Here is a 20084-nt window from a genome sequence, read left to right on the forward strand (position 1 = left end):
TGCCATTGTTTGAACTCTTTGTTGTCTAGAATCCAGCGATATGAGTCTTTGAGTAGCCCGCCCTTGTCATTTTTGATACGTTTTTTATTATCGATAGGGTTGGTGGTATGCAAATCACGAAGATATTCTTGATTCAGCGTTTCGGATTGTACTGAAGCCGATCACTATTACTAGCCGTAGATTACAGTCATATCTATTTCTTACTGCTTACCAATAGTGATATTTCCAATGTTGCCGTTTATCACCCCTGCCTGAAAACTAGAGCTTTTTTCGCCTTGGGAAATCGTAGTTGCTATGGCCGTTGCGTAAGAGTTTTGAGGAGGCTCAAATCCACGCTTGGATCTCCCAATCCCTAGTCTACCCCGCTATCAGGTGATCTGATTCGAGACAGAAATCGCCCGCCTTGATTATATTCCCTTATGATCACCTTGAGAGATGATGTGTCTTTCCATTTACATTATTTAGGAGTCCAATACGTGAACTTAGCGCTATCTTCCTCGAAGATGCCGCAGAAGACCAACGCTCTAATCAAAGTGACGAACCTTGTGGTCAACCGTAGCGTAACGATTGTACTGTGTTTCAGAAAGGTTACAGCTCCGCATACTTGTAATTTATCCTTACGAAATATTTCAAGACCCATTAATAGACTAAACCAAAGGGGGACTAGCGTGTTTCAGAATAAAGTTCAGAAAAGAAAAGAAAAGAAAACAAAGATGAAGCTGATTTCGAGCGGCCCTGTATGCCAAGAATGGCTTCTCATCGATTTCGAATCTTCATCACCAGCTCAAGCTTATTAGCTAGTGCCATCTGTTACTGTAGGACTTTGCAAAAATCTAATCAGACTCCTATACAGTATTCTCCTATTCTAATGGATAAGGTCGAAAGTTTTTCGCTTTGACGAAGATATAGAATGTTGTACTAAAATTAGAACCTACGAAGGAAAAACTATAATTCAATCGATGCTACGTTAATGTGCGAGCTATTTTAGTCTCTTAAGCCGGCACACCATATCTAGACCGCTTTTTATAATATATATATACAATAATCTATATACCTTACAAGGAATCTTTAGCACCGTAAAGTAGTCGCGCTAGTTTTGGGATATACTGCACGTAGCCTCAATTATTTTGCTATTATCCTACCCTATTGTATTAACCCTGTTAATCTGAGCTTCAATCTCACGATGATGTTCTTCTATAACCATCTTAAGCTTTCTAAACTTATATATATATATAAGAAAAGCAGAGGAGGCCACAGACAGACTTGAAGCTACGAAAGTCAAAAGCGCTATAATTGACCAATCGCCGTCTTTTGCTGTGTATATATTGACGATAGTTATTAGAAGCCCCGCTAGGGTATTGGGGAGAGTTGGACTTGCAGTAGATAGATATTAGAACTGCTTGACTGGTATATATATAATTTAAACACCTATATAAATAACCTATTTACAAGCCAAATGTAGTTTTGTTGGAATCGCCAATATAGCTATGATATAATAGCACAACCAATCATAAAGAAGACACTAGCTGTGGCTAGTAGCGGTGGATTCTGTATAGTGTTCAGAATAGCCTCCCCAGTTTTATCTTTTAACAGCCCTTGTTTCAGTGTATCTGACTTCTGCAATAATATAAATGTTCCGGGAATAACCAGATATCCCGTAAGCAATATCCAGTGTGCTAAACTGGCAAGAATATTGTATTCCTATAGTAATTGATCTGAATCAATAACTATCCGTATATAGCGAGTCTGATAGAAATTATTATAGGATATTATATTGTCAAAAGTAAGAGGACTTAGATTTTCTATATTGCTCTTTCGAGAGCAAATTGTTCAATCCTTTTATCTGCTCGATAGCTTGGATACTAAAACGGCACGATATATAAACCAGAACTTGGTTTAAGTCAGACAACTTGTTCCTTTGCTAGGAGTAAATGATAATGTGTTTGAAAGCGACACTTTACTATCTCCCTTTTTCCACACTTGAGGCGGTTTCTTGCATTATAAGTATTTCCCCTTTTTGTTTTACGGTAGCTTTAAGTCATCCTTCAATTTTCTAATATGAAGTCAAAGAATTCCTCCCCCTTTATACACTGTGTTTCTCGGCGTGTAACCGAAACAAGGTTAATCCGTTTTAGAGTGGGCGGTAAGTTTGTGACCATTCAGAAAGGGCCCTTTTTTACGGCTTAGCTAAATTTGGTATCTACCCGTTTTGATTATAGGCCGAGAGCAAAGTGTATGTGCCGAAGGGGTACAGTAATATTCGAAATCAGTTTTAACTCAGTTCTCACTCTCTTTCCCACCCGAGGCCCTACCTTAGGCGCACTAGTCCTTGTTCGGATATATTTCCGCCAGCCTTGTATAGGAGTGCCAAGATATAGAGTGATATACTAGTCCGCTCCTATGGGACTGTAAAAAATGCAAATATACAGAAAAACGTGACTTATACAAGTTATATAGAAATTCTTTCTATAACTAATCAAAGATTTACCTGATTACCTAGCAGATTTATACAGCCGAAATAGAAAATCCTTAGCAAAGTTATGCTCGCGTGAGACTAGGATATAGGACCAACCTTTTTTTGGTCCTATGGGAGTTGGTAGACTGCGACAATGCCTATTAAAGTGGACACACTTTTAGCGTCTTAATATTGTATAATGATAGGCGATGGGCGTCAATTTTCGTAATGCCCACGGGCCGTGGACACTTCCTAGTGCCTATAGATGGGTAATGTCGCAGTCTAGGAGTTGGTATGGTCTACTCGGCCGGCTAGGTCTGAAGAGGTAAAGAAGTCTCTAGTCTTATTTCCGACTGTCAATTATAGCTCTTGTTCCTTAGTGAGGTCAGTGGTGGTCTCTAGGGGTGGAGGTGTATCAATTCGCCGGGCGTTAATTCCCTCTCGGTACACACCAAGGGTTCCTCTCAGCATTTATATTACGTGGAGACATTTATATCATATAGAGGTATTCTAATATATGAGCAATCACCTCTTATTGACCAATCAATCGTCGATGTATGCCTGTAAGAGCGCGTTAGGTTCTTGGTGCGTCTGTGATAAGTCATAAAATCTTGCGGTGAGATTTTTTTACCTCTACAAACAATTCCAGTATACTAGGCCCGGGCTACCTAGACAACAATTTCCTATAATCGCCCCGACAAAGCCTCAACTACCGATATAATAAACTCGGCTTACCGCTGTTGACCAAACAATCATTAGACTTCCGCAAAGCTCGAAAAGCCCGAAACCCGACCCGACCCGACCCTCAAAAGGGTCGGGTTTCGAGCCTAAGGTCAAAGCCCACAGCGAGTTTCGGGCTTTAGGCTTGGGCCCACAGCTCGAAGGGGGGGGCCCCCGAGCCCCCCCCTACGACTAAACAGTGCAAACATACCAATTTCTCGTGACTGCACAAATAATGCAGGAATTCCCAGTAATTTTGAGTATTTCGATTACATCGTTCACTTCAAATTCAATAAATCGTTGATTCGTTCACGCATATATCAATGTATTATAATTAAATCCAGTGTAAACTAATGAGACTGATACATATCATCCTCTATATGCTTCCTTTTCCTCCCTGACATACGTGGCTGAGTACTATAAATTGGCAATGGAGGATCGCCAGCATCATCATCACCAGTATTATCATCATCAACATCAATCAAACCCCCCGAGCTCTCAGGCTGTTCTTCTGTATCACTAATCTGTTCAAATTCAACATTATCAAGCTTATCGTCCTTTTCCTCTCTTAATGCTTCGATCTCATTCAAAGAGAAGAATCGTTCAAGCTCTTTTGCCTTATATAATTCAAGGTCAAATCTTGAAGAACAAAGAAATAGCATCAACTCTTCAATAGTCTCAGACTTCATACGACCGCGGCGATAATAGCAAATATCGCGAGCAGTGTTGAATAATCGTTCTACACCTGCACCAGTTGCTGGAATTGCAAGAATATCCCGCGTAAGCGAAGCAATCGCAGGAAAGCGACCGTGGTTCTCTCGCCAAAAGGGCAGCGGCTCAGAATCAACAATATCTATATAGAATTAGTAACGAATATTCATCGAAATAAGATCAGAAGAAGAGTATAACTTACCACCATCAAGATACTGGGTTATCTCGTCACTAACCGGCTTCGCTTTAGGTTTCTTTGGGCGAAGCAGATTATAAAGAGCTGTGCTTGGCCTTAATCTAGGAGAGGAGACTGGTAGGCCTTGACTAGTAGTATAACGCTCTTAGTAAGGTAAGAGAGTATCTTGGAATGAGGCTCGATATTTATCACGCCATTCCTTCGTCCAATTATCGGAGAGAAAGAATTGGAACCTGTTATCTGGCGCCAGCATAGTACTAATCGTATAAAGGTGATCACGATCATGATCTGTCTGCGAATAGTACTCATCAAGCTTCAATCGGCCAGCCTCAAGGGAGGAAAGTATCTGTTGTTTCCATGGGACACGCTTTCGTTGAAGCTGCTTGATAGACTTCTTAAGGTGCTCAAACAATATATTGTAGATCTGGAATACTAGATATGCAGTCACATCTCGAGTCTTTGAAAGCGCAAGAGTGTATTCGTAGAATGGCTTTGTGAGACAAAGAAGGTAATCGATCTGACGCTATTCGTCGTTGTTAAGTGCTATCTCCTCGCAGTTATAGTCTGTACAGAATGTACCAAGGAAATCACGGAGCCTCTTTGCCCGGCGAAGCATAAGAAACGTTGAGTTCCACCTAGTCTTCACATCCTGAAGTGGCATAAGTGCCTGCTCTGAGGGCTGAAGACTGACAAAAGCTTCGCGACGTTGGGGACTAGCCCGGATATAAACAGCAAGATACTGTACCTTGTTCAAAGTATGAGATATACTGCGATTTTTGCTTTGGGCATTTGCTTTCGCGAGTATTGATTGGCGATTAGACCATTTGGTCTCAGCAGTATCATTTAGAGGGACTGCTTTTAAGCGATCAAGAAGTTGGTTCAGACTCAATTGGATAACATATACAAGACAGGGTATTCGGATAATATAAATATCGCTCGACAATGCCTGTTGTAGCGAGTTAATAAGGGTCTTGTTATTCGATGCATTATCCGTGGTTAACCCAAACACACGATCCTGGATGTTGTGATCAGTAAGTATCTCTAAGAGGACACCACTTAGATTAGCACCAGTGTGAGCACCTTCGAGGGGTTTAAACCCAAGAAGCACCTCCCGGTAGGACCAATCAATATCAATAAAATAGCCAGTGATAGCCATAAATGCTTGTCCGAATGGTGAAGTCCAGCAATCCAATGCAATTGAAATTTTTGCATCTACTGGAAGTAGTTTGAGTGTAGAGTGTTGACGTTCTTTCACACGAGCAGATAGTCGACGTCGAACTGTATCAGCAGAGGGGATAGATAGTAGGCTTAGGGCCGAGTGTACTTGTAATATTATCCGTCGAAACGTTGGATATTCGATAAGGTGAAAGGGAAGTCGATTGATCGTGATAAACTGTAACAGATTGTCCTCCCAAGCTACCTCGGAGAATAGCTCTCGGATGGTATTTTCCTATTTTAATTATATTAGTGGTACGAACCGTACTAGAGGGATATCCATACTGTTGACTGAATAAACTTATCGAGTCGCCCTCGTTGCTGATCTCCACTTATAGCCCTTTTACAGGTAGAAGTCCGAAGATACCTAGTTATAGTAGTTGTACCATAACGCGTATCCTTCCCGTTCGCATCTTTTTTGGCTGTATAAGGATGCTCAAGGATCGCAGAGCAATACTTACACATAACCTTTGGGCTGCCATCGCTGCTATAGGCTACCTGGGTAAAGTGCTCCCAGACATATAAAAGATGATTTGAGTGCTATACGACCTTACCCTTTGATCCATAATCAGTTTGTAACCACCACTCTACCCATTCTTAGTGATTCATTCTATTATACAAGAAGTATAACCTTTTCCGATCGGGTCCGACACGTTCAAATCGTTCAAGCTGGGGGAGTAAGGGAGGGTCGTCTGGTCGAAGAAAAGCCGGTACGGAGACATCAAAAGTCTGTTAGCTTGTCGATAGCGTAGCTGGATAATTAGAGGGTATAAGGTAGGATAAGTTATCGTAGTCACCTCCGAATTAGGATGATGTAAACTCGGACTGCTGACTTTGGGACATCGCAGAGTTAATAAAACCTATAACTGTAAGGGCTTTTGAGAATCCATAAAGGAGTGTTGATACGTTACAAGAAGCTCGACCACCTAGAAGTGTTACTTGGCTAGTTAAATCAATAATCGATAGATCAAAATAGAGGGTGATAACAGTAATAGATGATTAGTTAAATTGTCTACAATAAGTGGGACCGGCTCGAAGAAAGCCTATAAAGCTCGAAAAAAGCCCATAAAGCTCGAAAAAGAGCCCGTAAAGCTCGAGAAAAGCTCGTAAAGCCCACTAATAACCCGTAAAAAGCCCATTCCCGGCCTATTCCTAGCTCGTTAGAAGTTGATTTTCCTCAAAATATTTCAACTGATTAGCCATGAGAAATTATTAAATATAGGTAGCTTATCCAGAACCATTAGGACTAGCAATCTAAAATGTTCCTAGAAATCATAAAGGCATAGACTTTCTTTTTATATAAAATTTGAATAAGTCAAGCCACTTATAATTGGTATTGATCTGAGATTGATACTCGACCATGAAGATATACATGGTTCCCAGTACAGAATATATATCTCAGTATATATCAACTCATAAGCGTAGAACATTTCTAACAAATTGATCTATATAGTTATAAAGCTTAGTTATTATGCTAATATATCAAAGATAAACATCTATTCACTAGAATTTCCAAATATTTCACCTTCCTGATTATGATAATGGAGTAGAATTCTATATTTGAACCAAAACATAGGTAAAAGACTGTCATTTATTTAGGTGATTCAGCCATTTTATGAACGCCAAGACCATGGTTTATGCAATTTCGAGCCCAGGGGGGGGGGGCCCGACGAGCCCCCCCCTTCGAGCCGGGGTCCGGGTCGAGCCCAAAAAGTTCGACCCCCAGCTCGTTGAGGGTCGGGTTTCGAGCCCGGACCTTGGGCCCAAAGTTGGGCTTTGCGGAAGTCTAACAATCATGCAGGCATTATTTGGGTATAAGCAAACGCTGGACCTGGATCATATTTCAATCGTTGACGCTACCTAAGCCCTCGCGATAGTGCTTAGTGACCAAGGTAAATTAAATGAGGCCGAGCGAATATTCAGGTAGGCGCTGGCCGAGTACGGAAAAGCGCTAGGAATCGACAATATTTTAACTCTCGACACTGCGCTCTGCCTCGGGATATTATTCAGCGACCAAGGAAAACCAGACGAGGCCGAGCAAATAATTAGGTGGGCGCTAGCTAGGTACGACAAAACGCTAGGGCCGGACTATATTGCAACGCTCCACGCTGCCCAATGCCTCGGGATAGTGCTTAGAGCCTGAGGAAAGCCAGATGAGGCCGAGCAAATGGTTAGGTGGGCGCTGGCCGGGCACCAGAAAGCACTAGGGCCGGTCTAACTTTGAACTTTGAATGCCGTGGAAAGTTTCAGTGTGCAATATCGTATATACTTATGATATACGTTGTTGCCGCTGGTATAGACGTATGAATGGATGTATTTCATTTGCCCTGACCCCTCGCAATGAAAAGCAATAGGTAGGCTATATTTACTACAAAGATATACGTTGATTGATCCCTGAGGTTCTTCTAAACTACCCGAATGGTGAACCTTGAGCCTCACCTGGTAAAGCCCGTTGTGGCCTTGTTGCTATTTGCAGTATTAGGCGGCCCTCGTGGCGTAGCTGTGATGGGTTATGGGATTGTCAAGAGATGAGGTTACTTTAATTTGCACTGACTTGTTAAAGATATGTGAGGTTGGCGGATTGATTTCCTAATATAGACTAGAGTGTGGGTGGGTCCTTGGGAGATAAAGAGTATAAGAATTGAGTTAAAACTGATTTCGAATATCACTGTAAACTGTTTTCGAATTCTACTGTACACCTCCAAATATATTAGTGAGATTATTTTCTCCAATATATAGGACTAGAATTCCCGATATTCGTGGCCTCCTCCTATAAGTATTGGTATCAGATTGATAAGCGATAATTTTGCAGCTCGCTTACTACAGAATAGCATTAGATACTGAGTGAACTCCAACTAGATTATATGCTTACAGTATTTCCAGCAACGTATATAGTTACGATAGCCAGCTGAAAACTTAGAATCGACCACAGACTACGTCTATAGATCACATGGACCAAGAAGAAGCGTCGAAACTTGAATAACAGAAAATAAAAGGCGTTTCGAACAAGATAATAGAGAATGAGAGATACAATAATGATTCCAATTGTGATAGAATATATCCCTTCGGTCGATCTTAAATAACTGATTGAGAGCATTTTGGTTAGATTATGGAAAGGTGTGGGTTTGAAAAGATATATCAATTATTGTGTACTTTTATATACTGCTATCTGCCAAAAATAAGCGAGCCGAAAACGGCTCGTAGATCAGCCCAATGTCTTGCGTACCCTGGATTATTTTATATAGATTCCTTAGACAATATCTCTTTCAAAAGCTTTTCCCGTAAGGTAAAGTACGCACAGAGCCGTTTCAACTCTTCGACAACAGCGTCGGTTAAAGGACCAGCTATACTATTCTTGGATTCTCTTTTTATACCCGGAATTTGGGTCTCCTATACGCTGATTAGTCAAAGCGTTGATATAATAAAGAAATAATAGTACACACGAGAGTTAAATCTGGCGGAGGCTAATTAGGGTTCTCCGCTGAGTTATAAACCGTCGCGCCACGTGAATAGCTTATGATCAGATAAATATCAGCGCTACAGAGCTTCGCCAGCTTATCCGCTTTAGATAACAGTGTGCTTATTCTCTTTCGATATCTCGCTCGTTCTTTTCTGTGTAGATTAAAGCGATTAGGAGCTATAGTGTAAAGCGTATTGCTGTTAATTGGGTGTGTCACAGTTTAGAATTTTTTTATTAAGGGAACAAAGGAAGATTGACGTAAAATATATAAATTAATAAATAATACTATACGCTAGTTACAAATCCTTTTTCGTCTCTCGCTCCGAGAATCCGCCGAATCACACTTGCGCTGCCTATCTTAAGCCCTGACTCGCACTCTATCTTCCGCTATATTATAAGCTGTGTATAGAGCCCTACTGGGGTATCTATAGTCAGCCTAGCCAAATAATAAGTTTAATCCCTGCTTCGCAATCAGCGACGATAAAGTCGTGGGAAAACCATTGATTTTCTATTGACTTTTATTATCTGCGCGGATATATATATTGAATACCTTGTCGATATAACGTATAAGGAATATAATTGGATAGCTATAGTATCCACAAGATAAATATAGTCTATTAAGCCCGGTAAAACTACCGACTATCCCGCAATCCGAGGTATAGCTGAGGCCCTAAGGGTAGAGCCTTTGGAGCGCTATAATCACGCTTCGAGCTGGTCCTTTACACCGTATAGTACCGCGACACTAACTTAGCGCGGTAGAGTTATCTGCCCCTTCGCCACTAAGAACAAAGTAAAATCGAGAGATTAGGAAGGTGATCGCCGCTTCCCGGGCTATCCGAGCGCTTCTATATTGAAGCAAAATAAGGTCTCGATAATTATCTATTGACTCTACAGTATCAATATAGCTAGGGAGCGCCCTAAGAGTTATATTTAAGCGATAGTAATCTGGTCGGTTTACTTCGTTTATACGGCTCTTTATTCTTCGCCAATCACTTTCGGTATCTATAGAAGATATCTATATATCAAATCCACGACGTATAAATCTATCACGAAAGATATAACGGAAATATAGGGTAGAATAATTGCTTTGAGGCTCCGCAGCTCCGGTACTAAGTGATATTATTCGCGTAGATCCTTTAGAATATAGCCAAATTTGATAGGAAATTTGCTGAGCGATTTCACCCGCGAAGTTGTGTTTTAGGCCACCGTCCTGAAAGGTACCGATTCTAAGGTCTGTAGGGGTAAAAAAACTAGCCAATAACGTTAGCTCGCACTTTCCACTAATTATATTATAAGCCACCGGAATACCTATAAGGGAGCGGCCGCTGTTACTCTTCCCCTAAAAAGTATATTAGTACTAGAGTGGAGCCTGGTAGAGATTAGTCTTCCGCACGACCCAGTAAAACCCAGACCCAACCCAGACCCAACCCAGTCTGGGTTGGGTTTTGGGTCGAACCCTTCGACCCAGTACTGGGTCTGGGTCGGACTGGGTAACCCAGTACTGGGTCTGGGGCCCCAAACTGGGTTACAAACTAAACAAATATACTAAGGATTCTAAATGTATAACTTATGCATTTATTCGCGGTAATTTTGAGTATTTGCTTTACTTGATTATATCTAATTTTATTTGTAAAAAGGGTAAAAGAGATGCGTATAATTGAGGATTCTTTGTCAAGCAAGCTAATGGTATTCAAATAAATCATCTTCCCTGCTTTTACGTTTTCTCCCTGATGCTCGTGTCTGTGTATAGGTTGGTGGTAATGATAGCGAGCAAGGACGACCATGTTCACTTGTAGGTAAGGGCCTCTCCTCCGGTACATCCTCTGGTCTATCCTCAATTACAACCTTAATTGCATCCCCTGGTTTATCTTCCGGTTCATCCTCCTGCTCCTCTGTATCACTAATTGGATCAACCTCAATCTCACTAAGCTTCTCTTCCCTCTCCTCTTTTGCCGCCTTAAGCTCATCCTGGGAGAAGAATTTCTCAAGAAGTGTTGCTTCCTGCTCCTCTATATCAAATTTCGTTGTACAAAGAAATATCATTAATACCTCGACAGTCTCACTCTTTATTCTACCACAACGATAGTGACAAATATCTCGAGCGGTATTAAAGAGGCGTTTAACTCCTGCGCTAGTTGCTGGAAATGAGAGTGTATCTCGCGCAAGGGCAGCAATAGCCGGAAAGCGAGCCTAGTGCTCTTTCCAGAAAGTAAGCGGCCTAACAGAAACAGTATCTATATATATATTAGTATTATTATTGTATATACTCTTTGTATTTACTTACCGCTATCAAGATATTGACTGATTTCATCAGTAATGGCTCGTGGTTGTATATCCCTTCTATTAAGTATCTCCTCTAGCCTTGAGCTTAGATAGGCTATCGTTAGATAGCTTTGTAGATCACGACTGCTTGTTCTAACTTGTGCTTAATATAGAATAAGGGCTTGTTCAAAAGTAAGTCGATAGGTATCTCGCTATTTCTGATCCCAATCACTAGAGAGGAAGAATTTGAATTTGTTCACCGGTGCAAGCATTGTACTGATTGTATAGATATTCCCTCGAAGATCATCAGCTTAGGAGTAATACTCATTAAGCTTAGACCGACCAGCTTCAAGGGCCTCTAGTATCTGTTTCTTCTATAGGACACGCTTTCGGCGTAGCTGTGCCTGTGATCGCTCAAGATAATCGAATAGTTTGTTGTAGATCTTAAACATATAGTGGGCAGTGATATCTCGAGTCTTTGATAGCTGTGTTGTATAATCAAAGAAGGGCTCGGTGATACAAAGAAGATAGTCGATCTGACGCCACTCTTGCTCGCTGAGTAGTATCTCCTCACAATCATACTCTGTACAGAATAAAGAGAAGATAGTATATAGCCTCTTTGCCCGGCGAAGCATAAGGAACGTAGAATTCCATCGTGTCTTTATATCTTAGATTGGAACGATCTTGATATTAGTTGTCTGAAGATTGTAAAAGGTCTCTCTGCGCTGGGGACTTATATTGACGTAAATCGCAAGATAACGGACTTTGTTCAGTGTGGAGGAGATCTGACTTTGCTTCGTATTTTCTTGGGCTAGCCTTAACTACTTCTCTATCCACCTTATCTCGGCTGATTCATTGAATAGAACTACCTTAATCCGAGTAAGAAGCTGATTTAGGCTGAGCTGGATAACGTGGGTAAGACATGGTATTCGGGTGATAATAGTATCATCTGACAAAGCCTATTAGAGAGCAGTAGCTAATGTCTTGTTGTTTGATACATTATCTGTTGTTAACCCGAATACTTTATCTTCAATATTGTACTCCACTAGGGTTTCTATAAGAACACTACTTAGGTAAGAGCCGGTATATATACTATAAAGCGGCTTAAACCCAAGTAGTACCTCACGATATACCCAATCACTGTCAATAAAATAGCCAGTAATAGCCATAAATACCTGCGAGAATAGAGATATCCAGCAGTCAAGCGCAATGGATATCTTTGAGCCAGAAGGCAGCGTACGAAGGATACGCTGCTACCGGTCTTTGACTAGACTACCTAATCGGCGACGGATGGTATCGGCAGATAGGATCACTGGAGGGGATAGGGCGGAACGAGCTTTATTGATAATGCGTTTGAATAATAGATGCTCGATCAGATAGAATAGGAGCCGGTTAAGAGTAAGAAATTGGAGGAGATCCTCCTCCCAATCTTCTTATAAGAAGGGTATACTTGCTGAAACCTCTCCCTAGAATAATAATAAATTAGTATAGTTACTTAGTTTTATGATATAAAATATACCTCTCTTTGTAGGAAGTTTGTAATCTCTGCTTTCTTCCCCTTTTCCGACCGTAAACAACCAGCCGTTTTCCGATGTTTCTGGATAGTTGATGTGCTATAATACTGCGCTTTGCCTGTACTGTTCGGGCTTAGTGTATAAGGATACTCTAGGATCTTCCCACAGCGCTTATATATAACCTTTGGTGCGCTATCAATACCCTGAGCTACCTGATAGTAGCTATTCTAGATCTCTGTATAGCGGTTCGAATCCTATTTAAGCTTGCTTTTCCTCCCGTAGTCAGTCTCTAACCACTAGTCCACAAAATCGTTATATAACATTGTATCGTATAGAATAAACCCTTTCCTACGGTCGGGTCCAACGCGTTTCAATAAAGGGGGGATTAGGAGGGGATCATCTGGTCTTCGGAAGTTTGAGTCGATTGTGTGTTGACTTGCGGATAGTGTGACTTATCCAGTTGAAATATATAAGAGATCGTCAAGATCACCACTATAGAGCGACGATGCAAAGTCGGAAAGTTGGCTTTGAGACATAATATAAGAATGATATATAATATATACAAAGGGATGTAAGGGGAGAAATTCTTTAACGTACAAAGGAAGAAATGCACTAAAGTTGTAGAAGTGTCTAGGAATATTGATATATCAAATATAGTAAATCATCCTACTCTTGTTGATTGGTCTATTATACTAAAATTATATAGGTCTAAAGAAATACCCCTAAGATAACCCAGTCAAGACCCAGTTATAACCTATTTAACCCAGTAAGAACCCAGTAAGAACCCATTTAACCCGGTAAGAACCCAGTAAACCCAGTAAAACCCTAGTTAAACCCCAATTCCCACCCCAGTTCTATTAATCCTTCTCAAAATATTTCTTCCTACCCTCCCTTCAAGTCGTATATACCAAGTAGATTAAGAGGTAGTAAGTAGTTTTGAATGTAAAGGTTTACTAGATATCTATCTATAGTTATATAAGCTCTAAAATTAAACAGAAGAAGAGAAATAAATGAATTCAAAAATTATTTTACTCTATAGATAAAAATATATATTATATTGATGTATGTTGAATATATATATCTACAACTTGGGGTATACTTTGTATTTTGAATGGAATGCTATCGTACGCTTGAGAAAACCAGCAGCCAATATATACCACCTTTCTATATAAAATAAAGTATTTGAAGAAGTAATTAATCTTGAACCAGATATATTGCTTTGAAGAACGAGGTAATTTCTTAAAATTTCCTTTCCCTTGTTGGTAGAGAGTGTAGCATTTCGATGTAGAAACCATAACAGGGGAAAATGACAGTATATTATTTAAATATTTATACCATAATTTATGCAGAAACTGGGTCGAACTGGGGCTATACTGGGTTTTCTGGGGCCCCAGTCACTGGGTCTGGGTTGGGCCTAGGTTATGAGGTTTCGACCCAGACCCAGACTGGGTTGGGTTCTGGGTCGAGACCTTCGACCCAAACTGGGTCGTGCGGAAGTCTAGTAGAGATATACTATATCTTACGCTTCCTACACTTTTAGTTTATATTCAAGGTCTTAAGGTCGCAGCAGGTCGTACTCTGTAGGTATAGAGTCAGCAAATAAATCTTGTTCGGTAAATTCTATAATAACGAGCCCTTACTATAATTATTATATGATATATAAGATTGATTGAAATTACCTATAATAAACGTATCTGTGTCTTTAGAGATACTTATAGTCACGACTCCAAATTTCGACCCCGTATACAAAGACCCACTAGGATTATCGGAAGAAACACCGAAAACACACCGATTCTTACCAAAAGTATCTTTAAGCACTGTATCGAATACACAGGAATCATAACAGCTATTATAAAGCAGCCACTATATCTATCTCGTTATATCACCTATAATCGACTGCCTAGTGAGCCAAGGAAAAGTCGACTAGCGTCTTTGTTAGAAGATTTAGATTGCCAATTGGTCAAAAATCTTAGCGTAATACGAAATATCCCAGCGTATAAGAAATAGTCTAAGGACTATCAGACCACCTAGACACAATAAGCGTATAATTTACACTTTAATATATACTTCGTACTTACCTGAACTTATACCAATAGCAAGATCAACAACGTCCTATAAAGGGCAATCTCCTAAATTTTCTTAAATCAAAAAAAGAAATTCTAAAGGAATAACCCCTCTTATACCCCCGCCGTCGATAGCAAGGATTAAGGGGCTTATAATTGGCGGTAGTATATCGCTAATTAAGGGCCGTTGATAAAGGCAGTAGAGATATCCTTTTACAACGAAGCGGTACTCAAAGCCTTTTGTAGGTGTTCCAAAAACCTAAATATATCGATCGTATACGGTATAGCCGTATACTAACACGTGCTGGGTAGAATAACAGAGACAATATAAACAAATTTTGTTACTCCTGATACTGGATAGCTGCCCACTTTAGGATATCAATTGCTCTTTCCGTAAATCCACCGACGATATTATATCTCTAGAAAAACGGGTAAAGAGTAAATCTATATAATACTCAATTATTGCTGTGAAAGCTATAGGGTAGAACTCCGACCACGAGTCTTTGCTTTAAGTTAGCGCTTCGATCACCGCAGGCCGATAGAGAGCCTAGAACACTATACAAGGATCGAGCCCTGTTTTCCCTATTAATTAATAAAAATTTATCGACTAGTGCGAGTTATACCAATCATTTCAGGCGTGTAATAGTCTATAAATAACGCTGACGTAACAGACGGCGCTAAATCTTATAGTCGTTTCTCTGGCTAAGCCCTAATTTCGAAATAGTGCCTAAGATTGGTGATTAGGTATAGGCTCACTTCACGACCTATTCGGGTAGCTCCAATAAGATCAAATAGGCGCTCGATATCCCGTAAAGTGTGGTTAAATACAGCCTAAAATAAAGCCTTCAAATTGTCAGCGCTGAGTAAGATATTGTATCTTTGGCGAATAATTCTTATACTGTCTAATTGTGCCGCGATAAAAGTTCTCAATCGCTTATATCGAGCCGTCTCAGAGAGCCAGCCACCGGCCAACCAAACTTTATAGACACCAGAAAACATAGAATCGAAATTTCCTTATACTGTATACTGCAGCCTTTGATAGACTTCTTTCTGCTTTCCCCCCGATACCTATTCTGTAGTTTCCTAGAAAACTAGAATTATTTGTGGCCGGATATCGTGGGGCAAAGGGGATACTGATTGTAGTCTAACACAGCACTCTAAGAATTCTACGATCTTATCTAGACCTGAAAAATCTTCGGCAAAAATATATATAATATCCGTAAACAGAAAAACGAGACGGGCCTAGATTACTAGCAACAGGGTTTTTCCCGACTTATAATCCCACCAAACAGGGTAGGCCGTAGGCTAGAGCCTCTTCGACGTTAGGGTGTGATTCCTTTGTCCGGTATCACTATCAGCAAAGAGGACTGGCTATTAAGAGTTCGAAGAGGCTAGATCCGAGCGCAACTTTATATTTACGTCGGAGTTATATCGTTTAATATTATTGCGAGGAAAAAGCTGCTGAAGCGCGTAGTCCTTATTCTTTCTTCCGAGAAAAGCACAGACTAAAGGATATTGACTCTGAGGATTCGCGAGTTCACTCGCTATTTCCTGAAGTCGACTGTATTTACTAACGGCTATTCTCGAATCGTCTCGTATACCAATATCAAACCAACTGACGTTATTTATTTACTGTATTCTTAGAAGATTCTTGTTGTTTAAAGGGGGTGAGAAATATTCCTAGGATGAATTCTTATAGATTTAGTTAAGCCTTTTTATCCTTATAGGCTATTCTGCGACCTGTTTTAGTTCTGATTACAAACAAACGGAGCTATAGTATCGCACGGTATACACTTAAAGTTTTATTACAAGGAATAAATAGCTACTAGGGTGACGTTTACAGCTTTCAGGGAGGGAAAGTAGGAAGTGGGAGGGGAAGTAAGACAATAGTTCCTATAAAGCTAATTGCAACCCCAGTTATACCAACAACGACTAGGATTATAAAACCGTTTAGGATTATACTAAAGTAGGCTCTTATACCACCAGCACACACCACGGCACAGATTTCTAGCGTTTTGTGATGGTCGGAGGCGAAATATAAAACCCCGAAACAGCCCCCCCAATTCTTAAACACTAACCCCTATTCCGTATTATTTGAGATATCAGCAGATAAGGTATTCAGCGAGTTAAACACTGCCCTATCTAATATAAGTAAGGAACCAAGTGATAGTTCGCCTATATTTACATAGGCAGATCTTATAGGACTATTGGCCTAGGCCTAGGATAAAGGTGGTAATATTTTCCCTTCAGATTTTACCGGTATCTTTGATAGTCAATCTGGTAACTACTAATTTGGACTTAGTGACAATATATATAGAAATACTCCCGTATCGAGCACAGAGCACAGAGCTAACACTAAGATAGGACGATACCTTCGGTATCAGAAAGGTAAATTTATTAATCCTAATAATATTTGATATGACTTTAATAATTCTAAGTCTCTTTGGAAACACAGAATCCTTACAGATAAACTCGATATCTTATACGTTAGATAAGCATTTTTTAAACGTGAAAAACCTATCTACTATACTGAGTGGCTTAGAGACAGCAGTCCGAGGTTTGATTGTCGAGGTAGAAAGACTGGCGAACCGAGTTGATAAGTGTAAGGAAAGGGTAGGAGGAGCTTCACAGGGTGTTATACAGCTAGTGGATATCCTCCAATGTATTATCAGACGTAAATAGGCTGCAATAAGTAAGTTTGGTGATTTAGCTAGCCGATATAGAACTTCGAATAAGAATAAGTAGGTAGATATATAGCCTGAAAGAGTAAACCTAACTATCTTCTTATTTATGCTACTATACGTAAAAAACAGAATATATTTCTTTTCTTATATCGTTCTAATATATAATTCCCTATATATTATTATCCTTTTTTATTAATAAGAATTCGTAATTAAAAGGCGTCCTTTTCCATTCTAAATAGTATAAACGTACTATTATCGGCTCGCTCGAGCGTTCCTATTATAGCTTATCACGAGGCAATAACCCTTTAGCCCTAGCCTATACAGAATATTTTAGGACTCTATCTTATAAATACCGCCTCCCTCCTCTGTCAATATATTCCTCTAAGAAACGAGAAATAAGCTCCCCTAGAACCCCAATATCAAGAGCTATAGGGTTCCTCCCGGTCCGGTCCCCCTAGGTACGAATATTGCTTATTTATCAGTATAATATCTAACACAGATTAGGGAACTGAGCCTACCGAAGTCTGTCAATCCAATATAGAGGCCCTGGTTAAGAAGTTGATATCTCAAGATCAAAGATCAAGGGCTTATCAATCTCAATTGGAGGCAAAGATCTAGTGCGATAATATATTATACCAGCGAGTATACCATTATTCTGCGCAACTATAACAAACCATCGATATATTGCAATACCAGCAAAATATAAAAATAAGAAACGCCGCTAGCGCTTCTGAGGTTATCGCGCGCGAGCTAGCTCTAGAACGACAAAAGGTTCAGGAATTAGAGGCGCGGGTTATCACTTTCGGTCCACTTATTGAGAGAGCGGTGTCTCGTGCCGAACTTTCGGGTGATTCCTAAGAGAGACAGCTCGCAGTTATTAAAGAGAACGAAAATCAAAGAGCAATTATCGCCTCCCTTCAATCCACTCTTCAAGCCCGCGAATCTTTAGCAGTGCACTTGAATAAAGCACTAGCGGAAGCGATAAGAGAGTTAAATAAGTACGAGAGGCGACTTACGAGATTAGATTCTTCTTCTGATATTGAAATTGTGACAGATTAGTGACGCTGGCTTTTGTTTTTTCTTTTTTCCTTGGTATATAGCACAATATATTCGCAATGAAACTTCTTTTTATAACGCCTAATTAATTTATAAAATTCGTTTTTTTTTTTTTCTTAGTTCTTAACAAATAGAGTTGTATATATAATTTGTGTGAGATAAATCAATTGAAGAGGGGAATACTCAAGGCAGTATATTCTCTAGGGTACGGGTCAATAGACGCTAGTGTAAGAAGTGGATTCAGAGAGTGTAGTAGTGTGAATTATCAATAACTATCTGCTACTTGTAACCTCTGTCTATCAATACTTATAACAAATCTCAAAACAAATAAAAGGACGGGTAAGGTAAATATAGAGTAAGAGCTGGGTTCCCCACTACAATATATATCTATATAAAGCCCCCAGCCGGACCAGGCTCCTCTATATCCCAGAGATCAAGATAGCGTTTCTCTGACTCTTCTATTCGTGTACGTGTTTGTGTAAGAGCGTCTTCTATAGCTCGAAAAATTTCAAAGATTCGTTGATGCAGTTATAAAAAGATCTATTTATTTTCCTTTTGCTATTGAACTTCAGCTTTCAGGTAGCTCACTTTATAAGCCAAATCCTCAATCTTTTGTCTGTAATTTGGTGATAATAGCTTCGAGCGTTGAATCCGAGAAGGGAGTCTCTCTATATTGGAGGATATACCACTATAACGGAGGATCTTATAATCCGTTAGTGTTATCTCCTCAGAGATTGGCTCGAGGGTACGTAGGTTGAAATATTTATCTATTGCTCGCAAAGTAGGGGATAAGTAGAATACAAAAATAAACCGACTAGGGAAAGGAACTAGACCGTGTTTTAAACGACAAGCCAAACAGTTACCGTGCCGAAAATAGATCGGTAATATATAACGTATATACATTAGGTTGGTGCCTACTGATCCTACGAGGTCCGTGCTAAATATATATAAACTCAATTTTTAGAACACCCTAGAACTTCCTAATCGGTAATCTATCTTAGGTTCGCTGTATACATTAGTAACGCCACAGGGCTGGATCTATATTTAACCTTTGTCTTTCGTTTTCTTATTCTTTTTTTCTTTTTCTTTTGCAAGAATAGTATATATATAAGTACGAATATCGCAGTGGGGAGGTTATATACAGTATAATTCAACTTAAACTATAATAAGTTACTACAATATCAATTTAAACAACTTAAAAAAAAGGTGATAACAAATATCCTATAGTAAGAATATATCTATATAGATAGTAAGACAAATTTCCCCGCTATCTATTATAAGTTGATTGATCTCTTGGCATTCTGTGCTTAGTACCCAAATATTCCAGCTTTACTTTCTCCAAGGAATTGAGTTAGAGAATTTTAACCTAACTCTAGCCTTCCAAATAATACTTATTTGTTCGTCCGGAAAAAAAAGCTGTCGTGTTTTGATATATTCCTTGTATATTGTGTAAATACAGATTTTTCGCTTTGTGGGAAGGAAAAATAGTAAAAGTGTTGTGAAATAAGATACAGGTTGGTGCTTTATTGCTCGAACTCTTATAAATTGATTGTCTTTACTATCGCAGCAAACACAATACCAGGAGACGGAGCCGAGTATAGTTCACTAATAAGATAAGTTAATATCTTAGTTATAGGGTATACTATCTCTCATATTATTTTTCTGTAGCAGAAATATATAGGGATAAGAAAATTAGAGCAACAGAAGCTTTTAACTAAAAATATAGTAGATAAAAGCTAATATATAGT

At 39.6% G+C, this 20084-nt stretch overlaps 3 protein-coding genes across 3 annotated transcripts; all 3 read right to left on the reverse strand.

Moving 5' to 3' along the window:
• Positions 1-1138: 1138 nt before the first annotated feature.
• Positions 1139-1701, reverse strand: N7479_009448 (uncharacterized protein; the record flags this gene model as incomplete). The annotated part of the gene is made up of 3 exons (XM_057257141.1): positions 1139-1373; positions 1442-1485; positions 1522-1701. Coding segments are annotated over 3 exons (459 nt in total), but the record flags the coding sequence as incomplete, so codon positions are not given.
• Positions 1702-14477: 12776 nt separating this feature from the next.
• Positions 14478-15226, reverse strand: N7479_009449 (uncharacterized protein; the record flags this gene model as incomplete). Its single annotated transcript, XM_057257142.1, has 6 exons — positions 14478-14560; positions 14612-14645; positions 14706-14855; positions 14877-14964; positions 15052-15097; positions 15220-15226. 6 exons carry the CDS (start codon positions 15224-15226, stop codon positions 14478-14480), a joined length of 408 nt encoding a protein of 135 aa, XP_057104600.1.
• Positions 15227-15679: 453 nt separating this feature from the next.
• N7479_009450 (uncharacterized protein) lies at positions 15680-16210 on the reverse strand (the record flags this gene model as incomplete). Its single annotated transcript, XM_057257143.1, has 3 exons — positions 15680-15838; positions 15882-15932; positions 16016-16210. Coding segments are annotated over 3 exons (405 nt in total), but the record flags the coding sequence as incomplete, so codon positions are not given.
• Between the last annotated feature and the right edge of the window lie 3874 nt (positions 16211-20084).

This window comes from Penicillium vulpinum, assembly GCF_028829585.1.
Source record: "Penicillium vulpinum strain IBT 29486 chromosome Unknown utg000004l_segment0_segment0, whole genome shotgun sequence".
Classification (NCBI taxonomy): domain Eukaryota; kingdom Fungi; phylum Ascomycota; class Eurotiomycetes; order Eurotiales; family Aspergillaceae; genus Penicillium; species Penicillium vulpinum.